Source organism: Ascidiella aspersa, chromosome 8 (genome assembly GCF_963924565.1).
Source record: "Ascidiella aspersa chromosome 8, kaAscAspe10.2, whole genome shotgun sequence".
Taxonomy (NCBI): Eukaryota; Metazoa; Chordata; class Ascidiacea; order Phlebobranchia; family Ascidiidae; genus Ascidiella; species Ascidiella aspersa.
The window spans coordinates 13,404,629-13,427,540 of NC_139454.1; the positions used below are offsets into that span (position 1 = coordinate 13,404,629).

The window sequence follows — 22,912 nt, forward strand, 5'->3', positions numbered from 1 at the left end:
ACCGCAACCCTATTCAGGCTTACATAGACAAATAGGGTATGTAGTTTTGCTTGAAAGACGATGGTTAAGAAATTACCCAAAGAATAATAAAATTCGCCCCAAGTTAATAAATACTCTATTAATCATATAGTTGAGTTATTTTGAAAGTATTTAAAAAATAAAAGTTATCGCACACAACTTACAGAAAGGCAAATACGATGTGCCACTATATTAGACAGGGCTTGAAAAGCTGGAATGAGAACAACGTGTATAGCCTACATATTTCTTTAATTAAAAAAGTACTTAAAAGCACAAACAGTCGAACATATATAAAACATTTAATTTAATGATATCAACATACGCATTACACAACCCGAAGAAGACAAAACGAAAGTCCAAAAACGTGACTTTATAACAAATTGCGATAAGATCAGTTGATTGCACTTAAATTTATTTGCCTTTTTTCTTAAAAACATATCTCAGGAATAATAAATTGATCATTCAAACTTGTTCTTAAGCTTGTTTTTTAAAAGTACAGGTATCAGTGACATAATAGCTAGCATAGCCATTACGCCAATTCCAGTCCAAGAAATTGCATCGCCAGCCGTTGTCAACTGATAGAGGGTAGTTCCAGCCTTAAAATATAGTGTTCAAGATAAATATTAGACGCACATTGATGTTTACCTGATTGTGTTATTGGTAAAAAAATATTTTACTCTTTTAAGAGAATGTTTTTCTTGTGGAGTTACTAGTAACTACTAACTAGACTATCGACAGATCTAACCTCACAGACACAACACATCCCAACCTATAAAAAGTCTGCACAGCATTGTTATCACTTGGTTAAACAGACAAAAATGTAGCTTGGTGGGAATGGCCTCGCGCCCCTTGGATCCACCCACGTTTCTGATCGAAATGTTATTTATTTCGTGACGTCACAAAACTGAGTTGCAGACTAATCACAAAAATATTACGAAACCTTCAATGAAATAATACAACACACAAAACCTGTTTATGTTAAGTGTCGCTTCAAGTACAATTATAAGGTTTTACTTAGTTTTTACGGGACTCTAACTAAGGTGGTCCCAGGCCTTACGAAAACCAAAAAAATGTATGTCTAGCGTTAACGTAAAACGTTTTTTCAAAAAACACTTTCGGTTGCGGAAAGTTGAAATATTTCAACTTTGACGCTTTCGGTTAGAAGCAAGGAAACTTGCCGCTAACGCTGGCAACGCGTTATGTGTGAACTGGACGACGCTAGTGTTTTGCGCCATCGCTAACGCTAGAAACAAAACGCGAACCAACCTTAACATGTTTCTTAAAATTTAACATATTTATGTGGCCCGAAAAAAACAAATTTTTTTTTGGACACATGTTGTTTTTGTCCGAATTATTATGTGGCCCAAACAAAAAAAATTTTTTTTGGACACGTTGTTTTTGTCTGAATTTTTTTTTTCTTTTCAGTCAATTTTTTTGTGGCACACATTTTTGACAAGGAAAAAACATAGTTGGAACATGAAATTTTCACAACTGTTAAATACCCTCCCAAAGTTGTTTCTAATATAAAAAAAATTTGCCCAGGTTCTAAGGGGTGGTTTTTAGGGGGGAAAAACTGCCATTTTTTGTTAATTTTGGTTTTAAGCACTTTTCAGAGATAAAAAAATGTAAAAAAAATCTGATATATTTATGGATGATGGATACATGACATATACAATGCTAAGTAACAAAATTTTAAGCCTTACACCTGAACTGTTCATCCGGGGGGTCAAAATGCAAAACACTTTAGGAAATTTCAATGATATATTTACACTAGAAGGAAATGACATAAAAATCTGAAAATTTCACAAATGTTAGAGAACAATTTAAAGCTGATGTTAAAATAAACATTTTACCTCTTGAAAAAAGGGGAATATTTTAGGGGGAATAATTAAAATTCGGTCAGTTTTGTGTTTAAAGGTGTCTAAAAAACTAAAGAAAACAATGTTAAATTAATTATAAAGACAAATTATAGGTTGCTTCACAGCAAAATTTTGACCTTCAACTCAAAATAATTAACCCATGGGGGAAAATAATTAACCAAAAATATAAAAATTAAAGTGATTTTCTTATGGAATAAAAATTGCTAACAGAGTGGTGTACACTGCCTGGCAGATTTTTTATTTAAACTTGCGGCGGTAAAATATGTTGTTTGTAAGAGCAACAAGTTAATTTACTAAGAGAAGCCTCTTTCTAAAAGGCAAGTCGCACGCGCTTAGTTTTACTAAGACGAGACACTTTGCACAATGAATGTTGCATGTGCTGGACAAAAAAGCACAGCAGGGAGCCAGCCTTTTCGCGGCCAGAATAAGGCAAGCGATATGAACGAATTCTATATTGAAGGTTTTCTGCCGCTAGATTGGAGTAGATAGCTGTAAAGAACTAAATCGATTACGTCACAATATTGAATTTTGTTTCCAATCAGAGACGTATAGGGGTGCAAGAAAAATTTGTCAAATATTTTTTAATTATAAAGACAAGTTATAGGTTTGCTTCGCAGCAAAACTTATATTAAGACCACTGGCAATCAATCTTGCAAAACTGCACCATGTCCAACCTATAACACGCAACTTCGGGCCACATCCGCTTTTGCCTGCTAAAGCACCGAAACTGGAAGCACAACATTGGGAGTATATGGACACTGACAAATAAGACCCGTTGAAAGAATATAGAATAACTAAGAAATAACACCCTGGTAAAGTATAGTGGAACTGCGCTATACCCCCCTGGCATAATATAGTAGAACCGCGCTATAACCCCCTAGCAAAATATACAAAAACCGCATACCCTGTCTAGTTTTTTTTTAAATTCATGTTTAATACAAAATAGTGTAATCTAACATATAAAATTGATGTTATTTCTTCAGTTTGTTTTAATAAGTACTTTTACGAAAATTAACATAAACTAACTTATTATCCCTTAATTAGGAGTTAAAGTAACAGCATTGTACACTTAGCATCAATGTTGTTCCAAGCTGCATAAATATGCTTTTTATGCTTCACACATTAAAACAGATACAGAAATGTTTTTGCTTTTGTTCTAAAAATTTTTCCAAAAGACGGTCAGAATACATTTGCAGAATACTTGTAAACTCTGAAAAACTGAGGCTTCATCCTACTAGATTTAAAAAAACTTTGCTATGTAAGAACTTCATTCACAACTACAAAAGCAAACTTTTAAAAGAAAAAAAATTTTTTTTCACAATATCTAGACATAATACCTAATTAGGAGATATTGGTTAAAATAAAAAAACACGGAATGGCATAGGGTGGATATTTTCCAACCATTTATTGTGAGTGAATGAATTATATGACATCCCTATAAGTGGATTGCTGAATATCCATCGTATTTAGTTACGTAAATTGGCGGGATATAGGCTGTAGAGTCGAAGCTGAACTCTATGAAATCCAACATTTGGCCAGAGTTGTACTCATTGTTTTTTCTGGGCCGAAGTCGGACTCTGTTTATTTTTAACCGACTCCGCAGTCCTGCCCAACACACATAAATGGGTACTTAAAGTAACAACTTATAATTAGACAATATATGCTCACCTGTATCGCAATAAATGACAATGGGGCAACACCAATAAAAGTTGCAACAAAGAAGGTCGAAATAGGTATTTTGATAACAGGTGAAACAATATTAATAAACCAATTGGGTAAAAAAGGAGTTATCCTTAAAAACAATAAGTAGTTGAATAAATGTTCGCGGTGACCATCAACCTAAAATATAACATTGCTAATTAAACATTAAAAAAATACATAAAACAACTGCAATATTTGAATTTTGCTAAACCATCTCCAAATTTAAGTTTAGTGTTACATACTGCTAAATCAGTTTTTGTTAAGCCTTAATGGGAGGGGGCATGGAGGGTTAGCTTTTTTTAAAATTTTGACAACATTTACATATTGCCAACTTTATTAGCTAGTAAAGGATATTAAACGATGCCTTTCTTTCAGCTGTTTTTGTATTAATTACTAGCTGGAACTTTTAAGAGCAAAGGGGGTGCGATGGACTAGTGAGAAAAAACAACTTTTTTCAATGTATGTACTATTAAGTTTTATCAACACGAATAGTTTTTAAAACTACTTTTTTGCTTGACGTTTCTTTTAACTTAAAAGTTTAGCCAAAATATTTAATTTAAATATTGCTTAATCACCTAAGGTTATGCCGCAACTTTGTGACATAATTTCTTAGAAATGTTTTACCCCAAACAAAAAAAAACAGTCCCTAATCCAATTGTGTCCTATGGAGCTACTTTTTTACTTCTTTGTGTGTTAATATTGTAACTTGTAAGGTGTACAGAACTAGTAAGAGGGGCTTAATATTTATATAAAGATAGCTTTAGATACCTAACAAATGTTGTTAGAACACCAATTTACATTATAAGAACCTCTGCACTGTCTCTGTGATGTTTCTATTAATCTAAGAACACTCCCTGTATAGAGCATATATTCTACATTGAAAGCATACAGGCTTTGTGGTTACGAAACATTATTCCAAGAGGGGCATAAGTTGAGGTTCTTATAATGTAAACTGGTGTATTTTTTAATAAAAAGTGTCCAGGGGGGGGGGGGGGGGCTTTGTGGTTACGAAACATTATTCCAAGAGGGGCATAAGTTGAGGTTCTTATAATGTAAACTGGTGTATTTTTTAATAAAAAGTGTCCAGGGGGGGATAAATCCTATTCAAGGCCTTAGAAATTGCTACAGGAATAAAACATGAAAATATGGAACAATAAGGCTGATATAACATATACTTACTGTAGCATTCCAGTTTTCCACTCGTTCACTAAGATACTTGTTAACAAGAGGTTTACCAACAAAGTAAAAAATCAAGTAACAACCAGTGGCTCCAATACCAGAACACTAAACAAAATAATATTTTTCAACATGTTAACAAGGGTAATGGTACACAGTAAAACATCATCTAAATTAAAAACTATTCTTGATTTGTGAAAAGCTTACCAAACAGACAAGGAACAGTGCAATGTAAAATGGATAAAGAAACCCAGATAAAATGCTTAGAAACACAGAACCAGGAATTGCAAATGTCTGTAAGCTATGTAAAAATGGTTAAAAAAAATAAATTATAATATTATTGTAACGAAACACTACATCTTAATAAATTACCTAGTGCATAGTTCTGTGTTTCTTTCATGGTAATACACAACCACACACTAGTTTATTTCAGTAATTTTTTTTCAGTAAAGTTTTTGTAAAGCCTTTTTTACCCGAGTCATTGTGCAAACCTACCTAGTTTTTCTTTTATTTATTGAAAATGTGATAACATATATTTAAAAAACAATATTATAAAAACAAACAGGCTTAGCAGACCACATTAATGTCACTGGTTTTATTAAAGCTGTCTAGATCATTAATATATTAAATACATTAAGTAAAATACCTTACAAAACAATTTTTTTTGACAAAGATGAATAAAAGATTTAAATAGATTAATTTAATATATAAAGTATTAAATGTCTAGTTGGTAGGTCTGCTCGTTGAATAAAACTTAGATAGTATGACATAAAATCATGAAATTGGCACTAACTTGCTTCACTCATTGGTCTTAACATACCAAATAATAAATTGACATAATTGTATTTTATGTTTAAAGTATTTTCATTATTCAGAAAGCTATGTAATGTAAAAAAAGAAGGCTATGGGAAATATCTGTTTGTGTATAGAGATTTTATTTCTAAATATATATATAACTATAATGTACATAGAGTAAGCAAGGATACAATATATAAGTGATGAAGAAAGTTGACATGACCTCCAAATAATATGTGTCCTTGTATTTTGATAGGACACGACCTAATTCTTTCGCATCGCCCATGTCTTTTGGCAGTTTGATTTTTTCCTTCTCCTCACTGAAAAAGGTAATAACACAGTTATTTTATAATTCTGGGCGTATTAGAGGCTTTTAGGTATTCTTTATAATCCTGCATTGGGCAATCACCATACCAATTAGATTTTGTCAAATTTAATTACATTTTATTATAATCTTATTGCCACACTTTAAATACACAAAATAAAAAAATAAAATTGCTCATTTAATAGTTATAACTAGGGAGATTATTTTTTGGATTAAAAAATTATAAATTTTTACCTATAAGAAATAAATTGATTTAAACAACATATTGTTGTTTGAAGTACTGCATTAGTGTCTTGAACTCGCCAAACACTCGTTTTTGATGTACTACTGACTACCGGTGAAACACAATTCGGTAATTTTTTCGGGTTTATGCAATACTCTTGGGAATGTATAGTTGATATTTTTGTCATTTCCAAAAAAACAAGACACTGGTTATTTTAGAATTATGTTGTGTAAACAGTTAAAATACAAGGTATAAAAGGTAAAACAATCATAATAATGTTCAATACATTTGTCCAAATCAGAGATACACATTTAAATAAAGCAAAAACGAAGTTTGGTCTGAACCTAATGCGATACTAATATAATCCTTAAACTAATCTTTTATGATAAAACGTTAACTGAACGACCACTTCAAAAACCTGACTATAGTTTTTTTTTGTAAATTTTGTAAATGATTTTTATGTGCATTTTTAATCGATTTTGACTTGAAATAATTTTGACAAATTTTGACAGCTTTAGCTTTAATGCATTCCAAGTCAGCGATGGAGGTTAATTTGTTACGTCAAATATTGCTTCATTAGGCTTGTCCAGAAAACAATTGGTCATATTAATGTTCCGCTTGTATGCAACAGATACTGTAATGATGTAACACTTATTCGACTCAATCGATCAGGTGGAATGTGGTAATTGTTGTGTTGGCCCCTGATATATACATACAACTGTTTTTACTTACAGACTTAGTTCAGGAAAATTGCGATAAAGAGCAATCAATAGAAGTAGAGAACACAAAAATATAAACACAATTCCAACAATTGACAAGCTTGTAGATTGGACTGAATCTGTAAAACAAAAAGGTGGGATTTTTTTTATAAATATTAAATTACAGTGTCTTCCAAAATAGTTCATCTGACTTTTTCTATTTACCCTTCTGAGTGGAATATCCAGGGGCGGGGGAAGGGAGTTGTGGGGTTCTTACCCTCTTTTTTGTATGTGCCAATATCGTTTATTGTTTTTTTTTAAGCAGTCAATGTATGAAATTAGATTAAGCGTTTTAAGCTAATGCAAAACAAAAACTTGTGTTTTTTGTTTGCACCTGGGTTGACAGAAGGCACAGGACATTTAATCCCTGTAAAGTTTAATCCCTGTAAAGGGTGAGTCGATTAGTTGATTCCGTTTTCAGAAGAATTTGGGAATGAAACAAGAGTTCATGTAAAAATAATAAAAAAACAGTACACAATCCACAATACTAAATCAAGTCTTCTTTCTTTTCAAAGCGGTCAAGTTGAGGTAAGTTTAAGCTGTTTGCCATTATACTGCTGTAATATCTGGTGTTGGTGTAATAGCTACCTCTTCAGCTAAAGCAGATTCCCTAACAAAGTGGTCTAACTTTTACTGTTGTGTCTTCTCCATAATCATATTCTAATACTGCATGATTTATGAGCAATCAACACATTTATTTTCCCCTAGCAACCATAGCTTGGAGTTCAGCTACTTTGCACACAGCTGCAGTGCAGATGATGCGATAAAGGATCTACCTAAATCAATCACATTTCTCACGTGTTCGCTTTGCGTCTAAAGGTTCCCTTTTGCTGAAAATGCCCAATGGTCAAGGCAATCATTGCTGTATTGCAGCGGTTTTAACATTAAGCAATTTTTACTTTTAGATGGGTTAAGGATTTTTCTTTAGTTGATAACTTTGATAAAAATGAGATTTCGCCCTTGTGTCTTTCCTGTTTATAATAACATAAATTCAGCCTGGTCAATTAGTCGATCCATGTAGGACACAGCACACAAATTGCTTTTCTTTACTTGTTTGTTCGTACGTAGTTCGAATAAAACTTATTTGGTCACGGCACAAACCTAAGGAGTACTCGGTAAAAGTCTAAGCAGTGAACTACCATCCTTATTGTGAAGATTTTAGAGATAAGGCAAGCATCAAGGAGGGATTATGTAGTGTTGAATCTCAAACAAGTGCTCATCTGATTTTTGTCATTAAATGCTATAAAATCATAGAGAATATTTGCATTTGCCAAGTTTAAAATCGGCTAAAGAATAGCGGCAACACTGGCAAAATAAAAATGGCTACATTAATTAAAGATTGTGAGGAGCAGTGATTATCCATAATATACCCTATAATCAGGGGTGTGTCCAAGAAATCCAAAAAGGGCTCCCGGATTTTCAACTAAGGGAATTCCCCATTTTTCCGCCTGACATTAATGACGTCATAAAATAGTGACGGATATGACTTTATAAAATAGCGATTGCAATGACGTCATAAATAATTAAAAAAATCATCAGAAACAGCCAATTAACGCCAGCAAAAGCGAACCTTTAGACGCAAAGCGCTACATCTGTGTACCAAGTCAGCTAAAATACAAAGCACGTCTTACACCAGGGGTCGGCAACCTTTTTATAGTCACAAAAAAAAAAAACTCAGAAAGGGATTTGCGGGCCGCACAAAATGTTAACTAAGAATTGTGTTATTGAAATGTTAAAACAACTGTGAATCAGGCAGGCCTCGGATCTAAAATATGTTTAATTACATTAAAGGAGGCGGGAAAGTGTTGGCGGCAAGCGCGAAAAAAAGCGTTTGTTTGGTTTAAAATACAAGTTCACATGTCCTCATCCATACTACTAATAAAAAGTGTAATAAAACTACTTTGAAGGAACGCCATAAATTTGATAGTTAATCTAGTTCAGTGTTTGTTAATTGTTTAAAGTGAGGACACACCAGGCGAACGAAGCGAGCGCGTTTTTTTTTTATATTTCGGTATTTCTTTCAAATTTTTTGCAAGTTTTTATTACATTGCCAAAAAAAAAAAAAAGTTAAAAAAATTATGTCCAATATTTTTGAATATGTTTTCCGTTTGGCCGCGGCGCACTTGGGAGCCTTCCATCGAGCAACGGTAAAAAAGCACTGATCTAGTTCAAAAGACAGCATCAAAACGCAAAAAAAAGTAGGTAGAAAGATCATTCGCGCAAAAAGCGAAAATTTTTCGCATTTACGTAGTTAAAATACTCGAAAAGTGTTTTAAATGGACTCGTGTATAGTTTGTCAAGAGGTGGCAGGCACGAAGAACTACACCAGCCCGCGGGGCGTAGGTTGCCGATCCTATATTGACAGCAATGAATTCCAAAAATTTTTTTTTTATAAAAACTAGATGAAATACCCGGCGATATCCAGGTTGAATAGAGTATTTGGCAGTTTAATTCTAACTGATAACGGACTAATGTAGTTGTACCAGTTATGTATACTAAGCGAAATCTAACCGACTGGCGTGGTATAAAAGTTCGCTGAAGCTGCATGTTACAGCCGATGGTTTAAAAATATTGTGACAGTTTAACATGCAACCTAAGTGAATGTTGTGTTGTTTTGGAAATGGTATGACTATAGCTCTCAACACTTGGCTAAGCATGTCACACATCTTTTAAGTAACAAAAACCTGTGACATGTTTTGATTGGGATCACTTTTAGACATAGACTGCTGTTTTTTGATTAAATAGAACTTTAAGTTGTAGCTGATGTAAAACTTTAAGTTGAATGGCATCAAATGTAAGACAAATCCCTTTAAAAATAAAAATTAGTTACTAATGTTCAACCTGTTGCACTAACCATGGTGTGTGGTAGCAGTATATGTTTGCCTTGTGGGATATTCAAGCAAACACATAATCTTTGTACCAAATGGAGTACAAGGTAATGGGTAAACATACTGCCAGAAGTCAATTTAAGAGTAATTGCAAACGACTAGGGATGTTTAAAGTAGAATTCCGGATTCTAGACTTTTAGGTTTAGAATCTAGAATAATGAATCCAGAACATTTAATTCAAGCATCGCAAAACAATTTGATCTCTCAAATGTTTAACATTCTGAACAACTACTATTTCGGTCCTGTTTTTTAATACGTTATTGTGTGTCAGTTCTAATTTTTTGACTAGCATGATCTGTTAATAATTGTAAAATTGCTCTTCAGCAAAATTTTATTAAACTGCCAACATTTCGATTACCTATTTACGCAATCTTCTTCAGGGCAATATGCAACTATAGGCGAAAAAAGATATATAAATACTAGACAAACAATAAAAGAAAAACAACAATGGACAATGCGAAAATCTTGTTTAACCAGCACGTTTTACGATGGACTGTTGATACTATTACAACTTAATGCATTTAAGAAAATTGTGAACTCTGCACCTTGCATTACACATTATACGATCGCCCAATAAAACTGGATTAACTCTTAATGATAAGGCAAACATCATCGCAAAGTAAGCAGTCTCCAAAAAAATGTTGATGTTACACTACATGGCTACCTTCAAAGCAAGCACTATAAATGTGTAGCCTAGGTGACAGATCGTTATCAAAACATGCCACTAGTATGCAGGGTTGGGCTTAAGCACTCGCCCGCTCGCCAATGCGAGTGCAAATCGCTCCTGGCGAGAGCTGATTGACACCCACTCGGCCGACTGGCGAGTGGCTTCAGCGGGAAATTTAATAAGTTGGTGTAGGACAACTTGTGTTAAGCACCACTACTAAGCGAAATATTACTTAGCGCCAGTTATTTCCTTAACACTAAGGTGCAAATACATGCAACATTACAAAAATAATAAGGTTGATCGAAGTCACATTCGAAGCTCGTAATAAAGACTCTTTGTCCCGTTTAAAAAAGTTGTTTACCGGCAAACAACCAAAGACGTCATTGCTGCAGTAGTAAACAGTTATGAGGTTTATTGCTTAACTTGAACGTTGTTAAGGTTTAACCCGGTCATTGACACCTTTGGAAAAGTTTATTGGACGTACCCAGCGATAAAAAATTTACTTTTCTGTATTTATTGAAGAAAATTATAAGCAGTTGCTGCAGTTTTGGATGACAATAAGTTCGAAGCAAATGTCTTATAATAATATTTGTAAGCATTGTTTTTAAAATGTTTTGTGGGACTGAAACGGACCATTGAACACTACGATATTTGAAATATCGCCTTTAATTGTGTAACTACAGCTGATAATTAGTAATTAGTCTACATAAGTATGTTGTTGCGATCTTTTAAAGTTCATAGCGGTCAGTCAAGCCAAAGCTTAAAAAATAACTGTCTTTAAATATTTTATATCGTAATTAAGTTTAGATACGAATCGAAACCATTACGGACGCCCTTGGAAAATAGAAACGACCCACTATAGGGTGTCGCGCCGCACAGAACCTCTAGTGCAGGGGTCGGCAACCTTTTTCTAGTCGCGGGCCAAAACAAAACTTAAAAAGTTCTCTGCGGGCCCCACAAATTGATAACTAAGAATGGTGTTATTAAAATGTTAGAGAAATGCGAATCACGCAGGCCTCATATATTTTTGGCACTTAAAAATGTGTTTAATTACATTTACAGAGGCCTTAAAGTTATAGCGCAAAGTGTAATAAAACTACTTTGAGCGAACGCGATAACATTTAAAGTTAATCTAGCTCAGTGTTTGCTGTTTTAAGTCAAGACGCATCTGGCGAGCGAAGCGATCGCGATTTTTTTTGGTGTACCGATATTTCTTTTAAATTTTTTGTGAGTTTTTATTACATTGCCGAAAAAAGAAAAATGTTAAAAAATAGATATCCAATATTTTGCGCGACGTACTTGTCAGCCTTCCACGGCGCAACGGTAAAGAATCACTGATCTAGTTGAAAAGGCAGCATCAAACATAAACAAACCGGACGTATAATGAACATTCGCGCGAAGCGCAAAACATAAAATAGTCAAAAGGCATTTAAAATAGACTTGTGTCTAATTTGTCAAAGAGGCAGCAGGCCGGATAAATTACATTCACGGACCATAGGTTGCCCACCCATGCTCTAGTGCATGTGGTTGTTAGCTTTGCGAAAATTATTTTGTCATTTTTTGCTTTTGAACCAGTAACTATAGTGTTAGGCGAAATTTGGCGTTTTGTTTGTCGTGCAAAGCAACCTGCGATGAAACATCCTGCAAGCACATAAAAACAGAATACGAAAAAAATAGAGCGCGAGGAATTTTCAGTGTTATTTTTTTCACTAAAGTTTGTAAAAAAATTTCGGCTAAAAATCATTGTTTTAAGCGTAAACTGCTCTATGGGTCATTCATTTGTTCATACATGCATAAAACTAAACGACCAGACTTTTATAAAAAACTAATGTTTATGCGGGTTGGAAAGTACCCGCTCGGCCGCGCTGATTTTATGTAAAATCAACGTAAAATGCGGTCAGTCGCGAAAAATCGCTCAAACGCGCAAAACTTTCATCGCGCTAACGGTTTTCAGTATAGTATTCCATTTTCAGTTAAGCAAATTTTACAGATAACTTTATTACAGCCAAGCTGCAAAATTGTCTCTCCCGCGCAAAATCTAAAGTTTCCTGTTTACGTATAGAAAAGACAGGTTAACGATAACCCAAGAAATGACCGCGCTAGGACGGAAATTTGCAGACGGCGTGCCAACCAATTTGGCGAGTGTTATTTCGTCCTGGCGAGTGCTGATTGATAGCCAAATTTTTGCTTAGGAACAACCCTGGTATGTACAATTATGTGCAACAATCCATAGAAAAATAACATTATTATATGGGTTCCACACTTCCAATTACCTAAAATAAACATCAGAATTCAGTATGAATTTAATTTTAATTCAAATCCAAGGATTCAATATTCTAATTGAAATATTCCTATCCACTATTAAAACTTTAAAGCTTCCATCTCAATTTGCGTTATCTATTGTTGTGTAATAATAATACTTGACATGTAGGATTGTAATTGGGTGTGCCTGTTGCTGCTTAGATACAATACAGCATGAATAAATTTAATTATCATCTTAGGCCCAGATATCAACAGAAGAAAAACTGAAAGTCAATAAATTGTTATGTTGCTCATTTCAATGCATTAATATAAACTTTATTTGTGTTGTGCAAGATTGCTTTAATGCGTATAATGTTCTGTAGCTCAAAAAGGTTGAAAAACACTGTTCTATATAATATATTCAGATTGGTAATAGAAGCAATTGTTTAAAATGATGATGCCAAACCACAACTGATAAATTCTATAGAAAATGTAATGGATATGTAGTAGAAAATACATTTTACTTACTGCTATTATTGGATAAAGATCCAGTAGTAGCTTTCTGTAAATTAGACCCATAAAGTTCTTGTATGGGTATTATTGGCACAGGTAAATGGGATACTTCGAAGTTGTTCGTTCTTCTGATAGAATGTTTGGGATAGGTAAGCTTTGGTGTTGAACTGCTATTTGTTATCAGTTCTATAGTTTGTTCTGCACCGTCGAGCAAAGAAGATCTCCTATGAACAGCAATTCTTCCCACACACGAGTGAGTATTTAAATATGAAGGGAAAGCAACAGACATTATTTCACCAGTTTTTCTATGTCTTATTTCACTTTCAGGCAACGATCGATCACTAATAATGTACTCATCCTCAATATCCAGTTCTCTGTTTGGCATACATTTTGGATTTCGAATCCACTTTAAAGTATCAGAAAAAGTATTCGTTGATTCCATTTGGTTTTGTGTTAATGGCAAAATTGGTCTACCTCTAAACTGAACCCATTTGGAATACCAATCCATTTTATTCTAAGCAAATAAAAAAAATGCTTTAAGACAATTTTCATGCTCCAACCAATACACCTGATTTACTGAAAAAAAAGATAAATATCTCAAATTTTAATTAATGCCTTACAGCTAATTTAATATTTCAGTTATACCTACAGCACTAAACTACTCGCAACTGTAGCTGTTATAAGACTAGGGTTCCCCTCTGTTTGTCTGACCTATTTAAGTCAGGCAATTTACTGTGGTTGTAAACAGCACTGTTGAACTGTGGACTTCGTACAAGGGTTACTTTCAACAGCAAGTAACTAACATTTAAACTGACTGGAATCTACTTCAAGTACTGTAATGCATTTGGTAAAAGCTGTGTCAAAGTACACTTTGATAAGACAGCTGCAGTAAAATGTTAAAATATATTTTATATGTTAAAGATCTGTCTGAGAAAGTGTATTTACATGGTGATACACTACATACAGGTATTGATACTTCCAAAACAGCATTTATAAATTATTTTGATTGCTGTCAAACATGTTGAAATAGATAAAATGACTGATTTTAAATACCTGAAATACAGTAATACCACCTAATTAAATGTAAACTACATTCAGTTTATTTACCTATTCAAGTTAAAAAAATGAACAAATCTCTTTGTTTTAACAGAAACTTAATATATGTTTTTAAATAAAAATGCAGCAAAATATTGTCCAATGGGTTTTAGTTGTACTTGGTTCAAATTGTGATATATTTAAAATTCAAGTAATTTATTGCAAAAAATGCAATGTTAGTGCTAGCACTCTATTTGTTGAAAAATGATGTGTCACCTTTTTTGCGAAAATTTGACCTTGAGTAACTCCATAACGAATTTTGTCTGACACTAGCAAGCCTAAAACAATAGAATTAATGATACTTGATTATAATAGTTTATTTAATGTAATATTGCTTTGGCAACATAAAACACTTTAAGAGAATAACATAAGATTACCAGTATCAATTTAGATCCTTAGATTTGAATAAAAACTGGATGTAAATCCAGAAGTTAGTGCAGTTCCAAGCAAAAAGGTCCATAATCCATAGGATGGAAAATTCTGACTTTTCGACTTTGAAGTCTTGGATAATGCACTAATTTGACTTAACAAATCTTGATAAGAAGAGTAAATTTAATAATACCCACCCGTAGCTCATATAAAAGAAATTTGGGCACTTTTTTGCTCGTAACATAGCTAAAACAAAACTAATTTGGGCACTTTTTTGTTCGTATATAGCGCGAATAAAACTAATTTGGGCACTTTTTTTAGTGTACGTAGCTTAAATAAAAGAAATTTGGAAACTTTTGAAGTAAAAATGGGGTAACTAAGGTATTATATGTAATAATATTTGCTAAATAGTGATAATGTGGGCTTCAGGAGACGACTGGAGGTCAAATTTTAGTAAATAAAAACTTTTGGTCACAGTTAGACCATCTTTTAAGAGAATCTGCTTAAGTTAAAAAGGCCGTTGTTAGACCAACATCGGCTATTAGCACAGACAGCAAACAACGACAAACATTACTTATCTGCACCTAACTCAATGTTTTCGCAAGAAAAAAATTGCTAATTAGCCAACCTTAACGAATACGAAAGAAAGAGAAAAAAATATATAAACGACCAAACAAGAGACGAAAAACGAGTTTTGCATATGATTTTGGTTCCGCATTAGCCTAAGATGCGTGACCCAATTAAATTAAAAACATTGCCGCTTAGGACTTTGAGTTAAACCCTGACAAAAACGAACAAAAAAACAAGGGGGAGTCCAAACCACCAATCCCGCCCCCCTCACTATGATACTGGACTGGGTATGATTACTTTGTAGGTAGGAATGTTCAAAGTAGAACATCGAATCCAATTGTGCCGTACTGCCGTTTATTTCGGGTAATACAAACCGATATAATTTAATGTTTTACTGCTGACGGTTTCGTGCGTCTAATTGTACAAACGCGAGTGGCAAGTTTACATAAAGGCCTGTCGCTGCGGCGACACATTAAAGGAGCTTGCTTTAAATGTGGCCTTGTAGTGCAGTATCAGAGTTTTTTCGGGCGACCAATTACTTTGCGTCTCCTGATAACCTTCGCCTGATAATTAAATGTCAATTGAGCATTATTGGGTGAATGACTAACGTTTTAGTCGTGCAATGCCAGGTGCGGAGTTCGCAATTTTCTTAACTGCGTTAAGTTGCAAAAGTAACGTTTCCTGTAAAACTGCTTGCCTTGGACAAAATGCGCTACAGGTTTACTTACGGTCAACTTTAGGCCAATATTCAGCAAGGTTGTGCACAGCGTAAATTGTCAAGTATTGGTTATGGCAATAGTAATGTTATATTCTTTGCAGTACATTATTTTACTGCGTAACAGGTTCTGTTAGTTAAAAAAGTAAAACTAACACACAACTATATTTCAAAAAACAGGACCGAATTGCTGAAGAGTTTATTTTGTAGTGTAGCATTGTATTCACTATATTGGCAAAATATTAGGTTTTGGCAACAACTTGGACATATAATACCAGTTACACAACTGCTTCAAATGACAGTTGTTAAGAATGTTAAACATTTAGGAAATTATTGTTTTGTTATAATTTACACAGGTTAGCAAATTGTTTTGCGATTTATTGCTATGACTGTGGGCTAGGGATGTTCAGATTTAACGTTTCCTGCTTGATTTTCCCATTATGTGTCACATAAAGGTTTTTCTGTAGAAATTTTTTTATGTTAAACAATGGCAAAAAAGCATCACTAATCTATTTTCCGTTTTTATGTAATCTAAAATGTACTCTTAAAGCCCCTACTCCCGATTTTTAGAGCTGTCATTTAATTTATCACATATATGCAATAAAATATATTTAATGAATTGTTTATTATGAAAACAAAGTATTTTAATCAACATTGGACAAAGAAGGATGTAAGAGTTGAATAAAATGTAAGAGTTTAATAAATGTTGTAAGAAAACATCAATAAACAGCTTCCTTCATTTTTTTAGCCAAGGTTTTTTTTTAGACAATCTGGGTACGATCGCCTGTGATCTTCAACAGACTGCAGCAAGCTCACTTGTTGCTGAGGATTGCCATTAATATAGAACAGGGTTGTTTCTAAGCAAAAATTTACACTCGCCAGTCGGGCGAGCGGCTATCCATCACCACTCGCCCGGACGAAATAACACTCGCCAAATATGTTGGCACGCCGTCTGCAAATTTCCGTCCTAGCGCGGCCATTTCTTGGGTTATTGTTATTTTGTCTTGTGTTTTTTTATACATAAACATTAGTTTTTATAAAAGTCTGGTCGTTTATTTCCATGCACAGATGAACAAATTAATGACCCATAAAGCAGTTGACGCCTAAAACAATGTTTTTTAGCGAACACTGACAATTTAGTAGCCACGGCCTGCCTGTTTTCCATTTTTCTAAAAATCCTTGCGCTCTCTTTTTTTCGTATTCTGTTTTTTCTGTGCTTGAAGGCATTTAGCGCAGGTTGTTTAACGCCACATTTCGCCTAGCACTACAGTTTAACAGCAAATAATGTCAAAATAATTGTAAATTTACAACTAAACGATTCATTCGAAAAACATGCACCAGAGGTTATGTGCTGCACGACGCCGTATAGTGGGTCGATTCAATTTTCCAAGGGCTTTCTCGCCGGAGCCACTCGGGCGAGTGGGTGTCAATCAGCACTCGCCGGGAGCAATTTGCACTCGCTTTGGCGAGCGGGCGATTGCTTAAGGCCAACCCTGTAGAAGCATAATCAGTGTTTAATTTTACCAATCTTTCTGCGGCATCATTCACAACTTTAACATTAGGCTACATACAAACAAATTTATTTTGTTGTACCCATTATATGACCATGAATCGGGGAATGCCTAAGCCAATCACATTCCTGATTGAGAAGCGTAAAAAAATCTTCAGGTGTTGCAGTTGCAAGAAGTTTTTGGGCAATTGTTGCCTTCTTGTCGTTGATCATTTGTAGCGGGGCAAGTTTTGCATTGCCAAAAAATGTTTATGTAATGTAAACAGATTGGTTATGATGCTATTTTTCTAGCAAAACTTCAAAGTTTCACCACATTTCGGCTTAAAGCTAGCATTGCAATTGATGCACCAATCAATGACCCAAAGTTTCTCCATTTAATGCTGGCATACAGTGCAATCGATAAGAAAGTCGGTAAGGCTGCCTTTAATAATCTTCATCATCACCATTGATATCTTGTTGAAGAAACTATCATATTTTCCTGGTTTAGTAATCACCCACAAATGACAAGAAGGCAGCATTTTTCCCAAAACTTCTTGCAACGGCAAAACCAAAACCTGAAAAGTTTTAGTTAGACATTCCTGTTAAGCATCATAAAATCAACAGTTATACCACTTCAGAGGATTTGCTTGGCCCAGGTTCCTGGTTTATTTTTGATGCTACTCAATCAGGAATAGGGTTGGCAAGCCTGTCAATTGACTGGTCAAATACGGTCAATTGACCACACTTTATTTAACCAGTCAAATACTCATTTCGGAAGCAAATGTTGTAAATTTTATCGGCGGTTGTTTTGTGAAGTTTTTAATAATCCCAAGTGTAACTTTTTTAAAGAATTTAAATATAAAATGGTAGTGTTTACCTAATGCAAACACAAGTTTTGTGGTAATAACAAAGTGTTTGTAATAGCAAAAGTGATTTTATTTAGAATAAATGCATTTCATATTTTTGAGTCTTCCAGTCTGTTTACTAGTATGAGTTGCACAATACAGTGTAAATTCACTGGCTTTCTTTTGCTGTGACATCACAATGGTGGTGAATTGTGTTTGTCATAAAAGGAATAGAAGGAAAGTAATAGAATACTTGGTTTTGCAGTTTCAGATTTGATTTACAGCTTTGCAGTGTAGTCATCTTTTGTCAGTAGCTTAGGAGTAAATTTTAACAGGAAATATGCTTGTAACTTATTGATTATACTGAGCATTAATGTTTTTTTTATCTGTACAGAATTTGTCATTGCTAAAGTTATGGGTAAGCCAAAGACCTTTATTTGGAAATTTTACAACACAATTAAAAGGGGCAGCAAAGTTAAAGCACAGTGTAGGTTTTGTGCTAAAGAGTATGTAACCCATGTGGACAGGATGGTAAAACATTTACTGTCATAATGCAGTTCCTGTCCAACTAGTGTGAAGGAAACCATTATGCAACTTCAAACAGGAAAGCCAGGATCTACACAAGATATAGCCAGTACTAGCAGCAATGAAATAAGTGTAAATTTATTTGAAGAAGAAGAAAGTGATAAGATGTCAGTGTCTTCTGCATGTGCAGCTTCATATCAAAGTAGTATTAAAGGATTTGTAGACCGAATGACACCACTATCAAAACAGCATTTAGACCAATCATTTGCAAGGGCAGTGTATGCAAGTAACATGCCATTTCACATTGTGGAAAATCCATATGTAAAGGAGTTTTTTGAAAAGCTAAGACCAGTGTATAGTTTGCCATCTCGCAAGCTGTTATCTGGACGGTTTTTAGATGAGGAAGCAGACAAAATAAAGAAAAAGGTTCAGGATATTTTGCATGAAGCTGCATTTGTCTCAATTGTATCAGATGGCTGGAGTAACATGCGCAATGAGGGAATAATTAATTTCATGGTTACAACACCTCACCCTATCTTTTACTCTTTCCAAAACACTACAGAACATCGCCATACAGCAGCATATATTGCAGATCAATTCAAAAATGTTATACATGAGATTGGTTCTGAAAAGGTTATGTCTATTGTAACAGACAATGCTGCAAACATGAAAGCTGCTTGGCACATAATAAAGGAAGAGATTCCACATATCCAATGTTATGGATGTTCTGCACACACTTTACAACTTTTTATACAAGATCTCGAAAATTTTACAACAGTGTCATCCCATACTTCAAGTGTCAATAAAATTGTAAGAATTTTCAAAAACAAGCAAGTTCCAGCAGCAATCTTCAAACGACAGTTAATGCAGCACTCAATTTCTTCCACACTCAGTAGAATTTGTAACACACGTTGGGCGTCTATGATAACCTGCATTCAAAATCTGCAAACCTGTAAAAAGGCCCTGCAATCTGCAATTGTAGAAGATGAAGTATCAAGTGCATGTCCCAAAGATAAACAGAATAATATTTTAGATAATGATGTATTTTGGACCAAAAATGCAAAACTTTTAGATTTACTTAAGCCAATTGCTGATTCTATTTACAAACTAGAAAGTGATGTGACTACATTGTCTGATGTTAGACAAGAGTTTTCAACTATCCAAAAACACATTGATGGGGCTGTACATTCCAGCCCATTAAGATGCTTAGAAGAGGAAAATGTAAAGGCAAGAATTTTGTTCCGTAAAAATCAAGTAGTGACGCCGACACACAATGCGGCATACTTACTTGACCCGAGATTTCAAGGCCAGGAGCTTACATATGAAGAGTTTGATGAAGCATGTGATGTGATTACCTCTATTGCAAATTTTAAAGGAAGCTCATGCAATGATGAAGTAATTGCACAAATTGGAAATTTTAGAGCTAAAAGTGGCATATTTGCCAGAAAAATATTGTGGAATGCAATTTCGTCAGTAAAAGCAAACCGCCTTAAACCTAGCTCATGGTGGAAAGGCCTTGCCCCTTGTATTTTGAGTAAAGTAGCTGAAATACTACTTTCACTTGCAAGCTCTTCTGCTTGTGCTGAACGCAACTGGTCTGTCTGGGGAAATATCCACACAAAAAATCGCAACAGACTTAAAACATCAACGGTTGGCAAACTGGTTGGGGTATACCACAATCTCAGGCTACTTAGGAATTTTGAAGAACCGAATCCTTTGTCTCCAGTGGATCCTGATTCAGATACTGGTGATGACTTCGGAAATTCAGATAGTGACAAAAGTTCTGATGAGGCGTAAAAATGTTTTGTGTACTGATACATTTACTTGTTAAATTTCGTTAATAAACTTGTTGGCTTAACTTAGTGGTTGAAGTAGTGGTAAAAATTACTACGGTATATCTAGTGTTGCTTGCAAGATGTCATAGTTTTGGAAAAATTATTATTAATGTTTAAAAAATAATTGTTTTAGTTTTAAAAACCATTATACCTGAGCTAAAACGTTCATATATTTTATTTAAAGTAAAAATCAAGGTTGATTTTTACCTTCAATTGCATTTTGAAAGTGTGTATAGTATTTGACCAATATTTGACCTATTTGACGAGTATTTGACCGGTCAAATGCCCAACCCTAATCAGGAATGTGATTGGCTTAGGCATTCTCCTGATTCATGGTCCTCATATTGTGGCTACAACGAATTAAATTTGTTTGTACGCAGCCTACTGTTAAAGTTGTGAATGATGCTGCAGAAAGAGGGGTAAAATTAAACACTGATTATGCTGCTATATTAACCGACAATCCTCCGCACCTGCAAGCTTGCTGCAGGCTGTTGAAGATCACAGGCGAACATATCCAGAAAAAAAAAACTCGTGGCTAAAAAATGATTAAGGTAATCAAGCTTGCTGCAGGCTGTTGAAGATCAGAGGCGAACAAATCCAGAAAAAAAAACCTCGTGGCTAAAAAATGATTAAGGTAATTCATTGATGTTTCCTTGCTACATTTATTCAACTGTGAATGTGATACTGATAAATTAAATGCCAGCTCTGAAGCTGGGGTAGAGTAGGGCTTTAGTACATTTTGAGTTACATAAAATTGGAAAAATAGATTAGTAATGCTTGTTTAACATAAAAATTTCAAGGTTTCTATGTTTTTAAAGAAAAACGTACAGTATCGTGTTGGGGGAAGTCCCATATTTTAGCAATTTTAGTGTGGTAACTTTGGGGCGTCTGCGGGACCCCTAAATGTGGCCGATTGTTCTGAAAATTTATGAAACTGATTTTTATGTAACACATAATGGGAAATCAAGCAGAAAACATAAATTTTCATAAAAAAGTTAAATCTGAACATCCCTACGCCTAGTAGGGTCTATTAGGAATAATCCCTCCCCTAAACAAAACCGGGGATTAAAAATTTAGTAAAAATATATAGGATTCAATATTCTGTTTTTTTTATTTTTTATGAAAGTCACATTTTATTTTGGATAAACACTGGAATGCTACATAACGACCATTCTATTTTGTAAGAATAATAATGCTTTCCCCTTTCTTGACTGACTAATACATACCCACAAAAGTGTAAAACAACTAGTCTATGAATATAATAACACACATATACCGTTTTTATAAGATGAACTCTCCTGATTTGGCATCTCTTTTTCATTTGTTGTTGATGAAGTTTTACTTCGTAATGACATTTTTCAAATAATAAATCCAAAAGCTGTTGATATAAAGTTTAAGGCTATATCAATAAAACTTTAATTTAGTGTTTCCAGCCTGGGGGCAAGAAGAAAAAAACATGAAAATTTTGCCAAGTGGCATGTGATTAAAATCTCATTTATTGTTATGTACAATACTCTAAAGGTGTCAAAACAGCAGAAAAGGGGTTCAAAACAACAAAAAGGTTGGGAAATACTGCTTTATAGGTAAACCCCCAACTTACATAAATGGTGGTCTGTGCCAGTGTTGCAATGATCTCTTAAACAAATGACTTGGGTTAATTAAAATAAAGTGTTTTAATTTTTTTTTTCAACCTAATTTTTGCACATAAAACGGCGTTGGTCTGAAATTCTACTACAACGAATATTATTTGGGTTAGGGTGCGAGTTAGTGTTTGGGTAGGTTTAAGCAGTAATAAATAATAATACTTGACCCTACCCCCGTTTGGAAAGTATGGCGGATCTCGACGAGATCTCGCGGGTGCACGGCCGAAAAAGTTGGGGTGACCGGGTGCAACTGAGGTCAAAAGTGCATCCCGCTTTTATAACATATAGGAAAACCGGGTGCATATTTAATTTCCAGGGGTGCAGATCTAGTCTGTTGAGAAAAAAATCGCGGGTGCACTTGCCATACTTTCCGTAGTGGACCCTACCCAACCCAAACACTAATCCAAATCTTGTTTGTTGCTTTAATAATTGTTTCAGCACTGTGGTAGGATTCTAGACCAGCGCCCAATGCACCATAGTTGCCATTTTTTTCGGCGCTCTTTCACTATTGTACGTGAAAAGTTATGCAAAAAAAAAATAATACCGCATACCACAACGCATATTGTTTGGGTTAGGGTTAGCGTTTGGGTGAGGGTGGGTCAAGTAATTTGACCCACCCTCAACCAAACGCTAACCCGCAC

General features: G+C 34.4%; 1 protein-coding gene across 2 annotated transcripts; it reads right to left on the reverse strand.

Moving 5' to 3' along the window:
* Window positions 1-301: 301 nt before the first annotated feature.
* Window positions 302-22,058, reverse strand: LOC146136220 (transmembrane protein 41B-like). Of its 2 annotated transcripts, none has more exons than XM_083395023.1 (7): window positions 21,905-22,058; window positions 6,851-6,956; window positions 5,762-5,890; window positions 4,983-5,076; window positions 4,779-4,883; window positions 3,567-3,737; window positions 302-614 (listed from the first exon to the last, which is right to left on the reverse strand). In XM_083395023.1, exons 1-7 carry the CDS (start codon window positions 21,981-21,983, stop codon window positions 477-479), a joined length of 822 nt encoding a protein of 273 aa, XP_083251149.1. In that variant the 5' UTR covers window positions 21,984-22,058; the 3' UTR covers window positions 302-476. The 2 variants fall into 2 exon arrangements, with proteins under 2 accessions (XP_083251149.1, XP_083251148.1); XM_083395022.1 differs by lacking the exon at window positions 21,905-22,058 and adding an exon at window positions 13,201-13,753.
* Window positions 22,059-22,912: the final 854 nt, after the last annotated feature.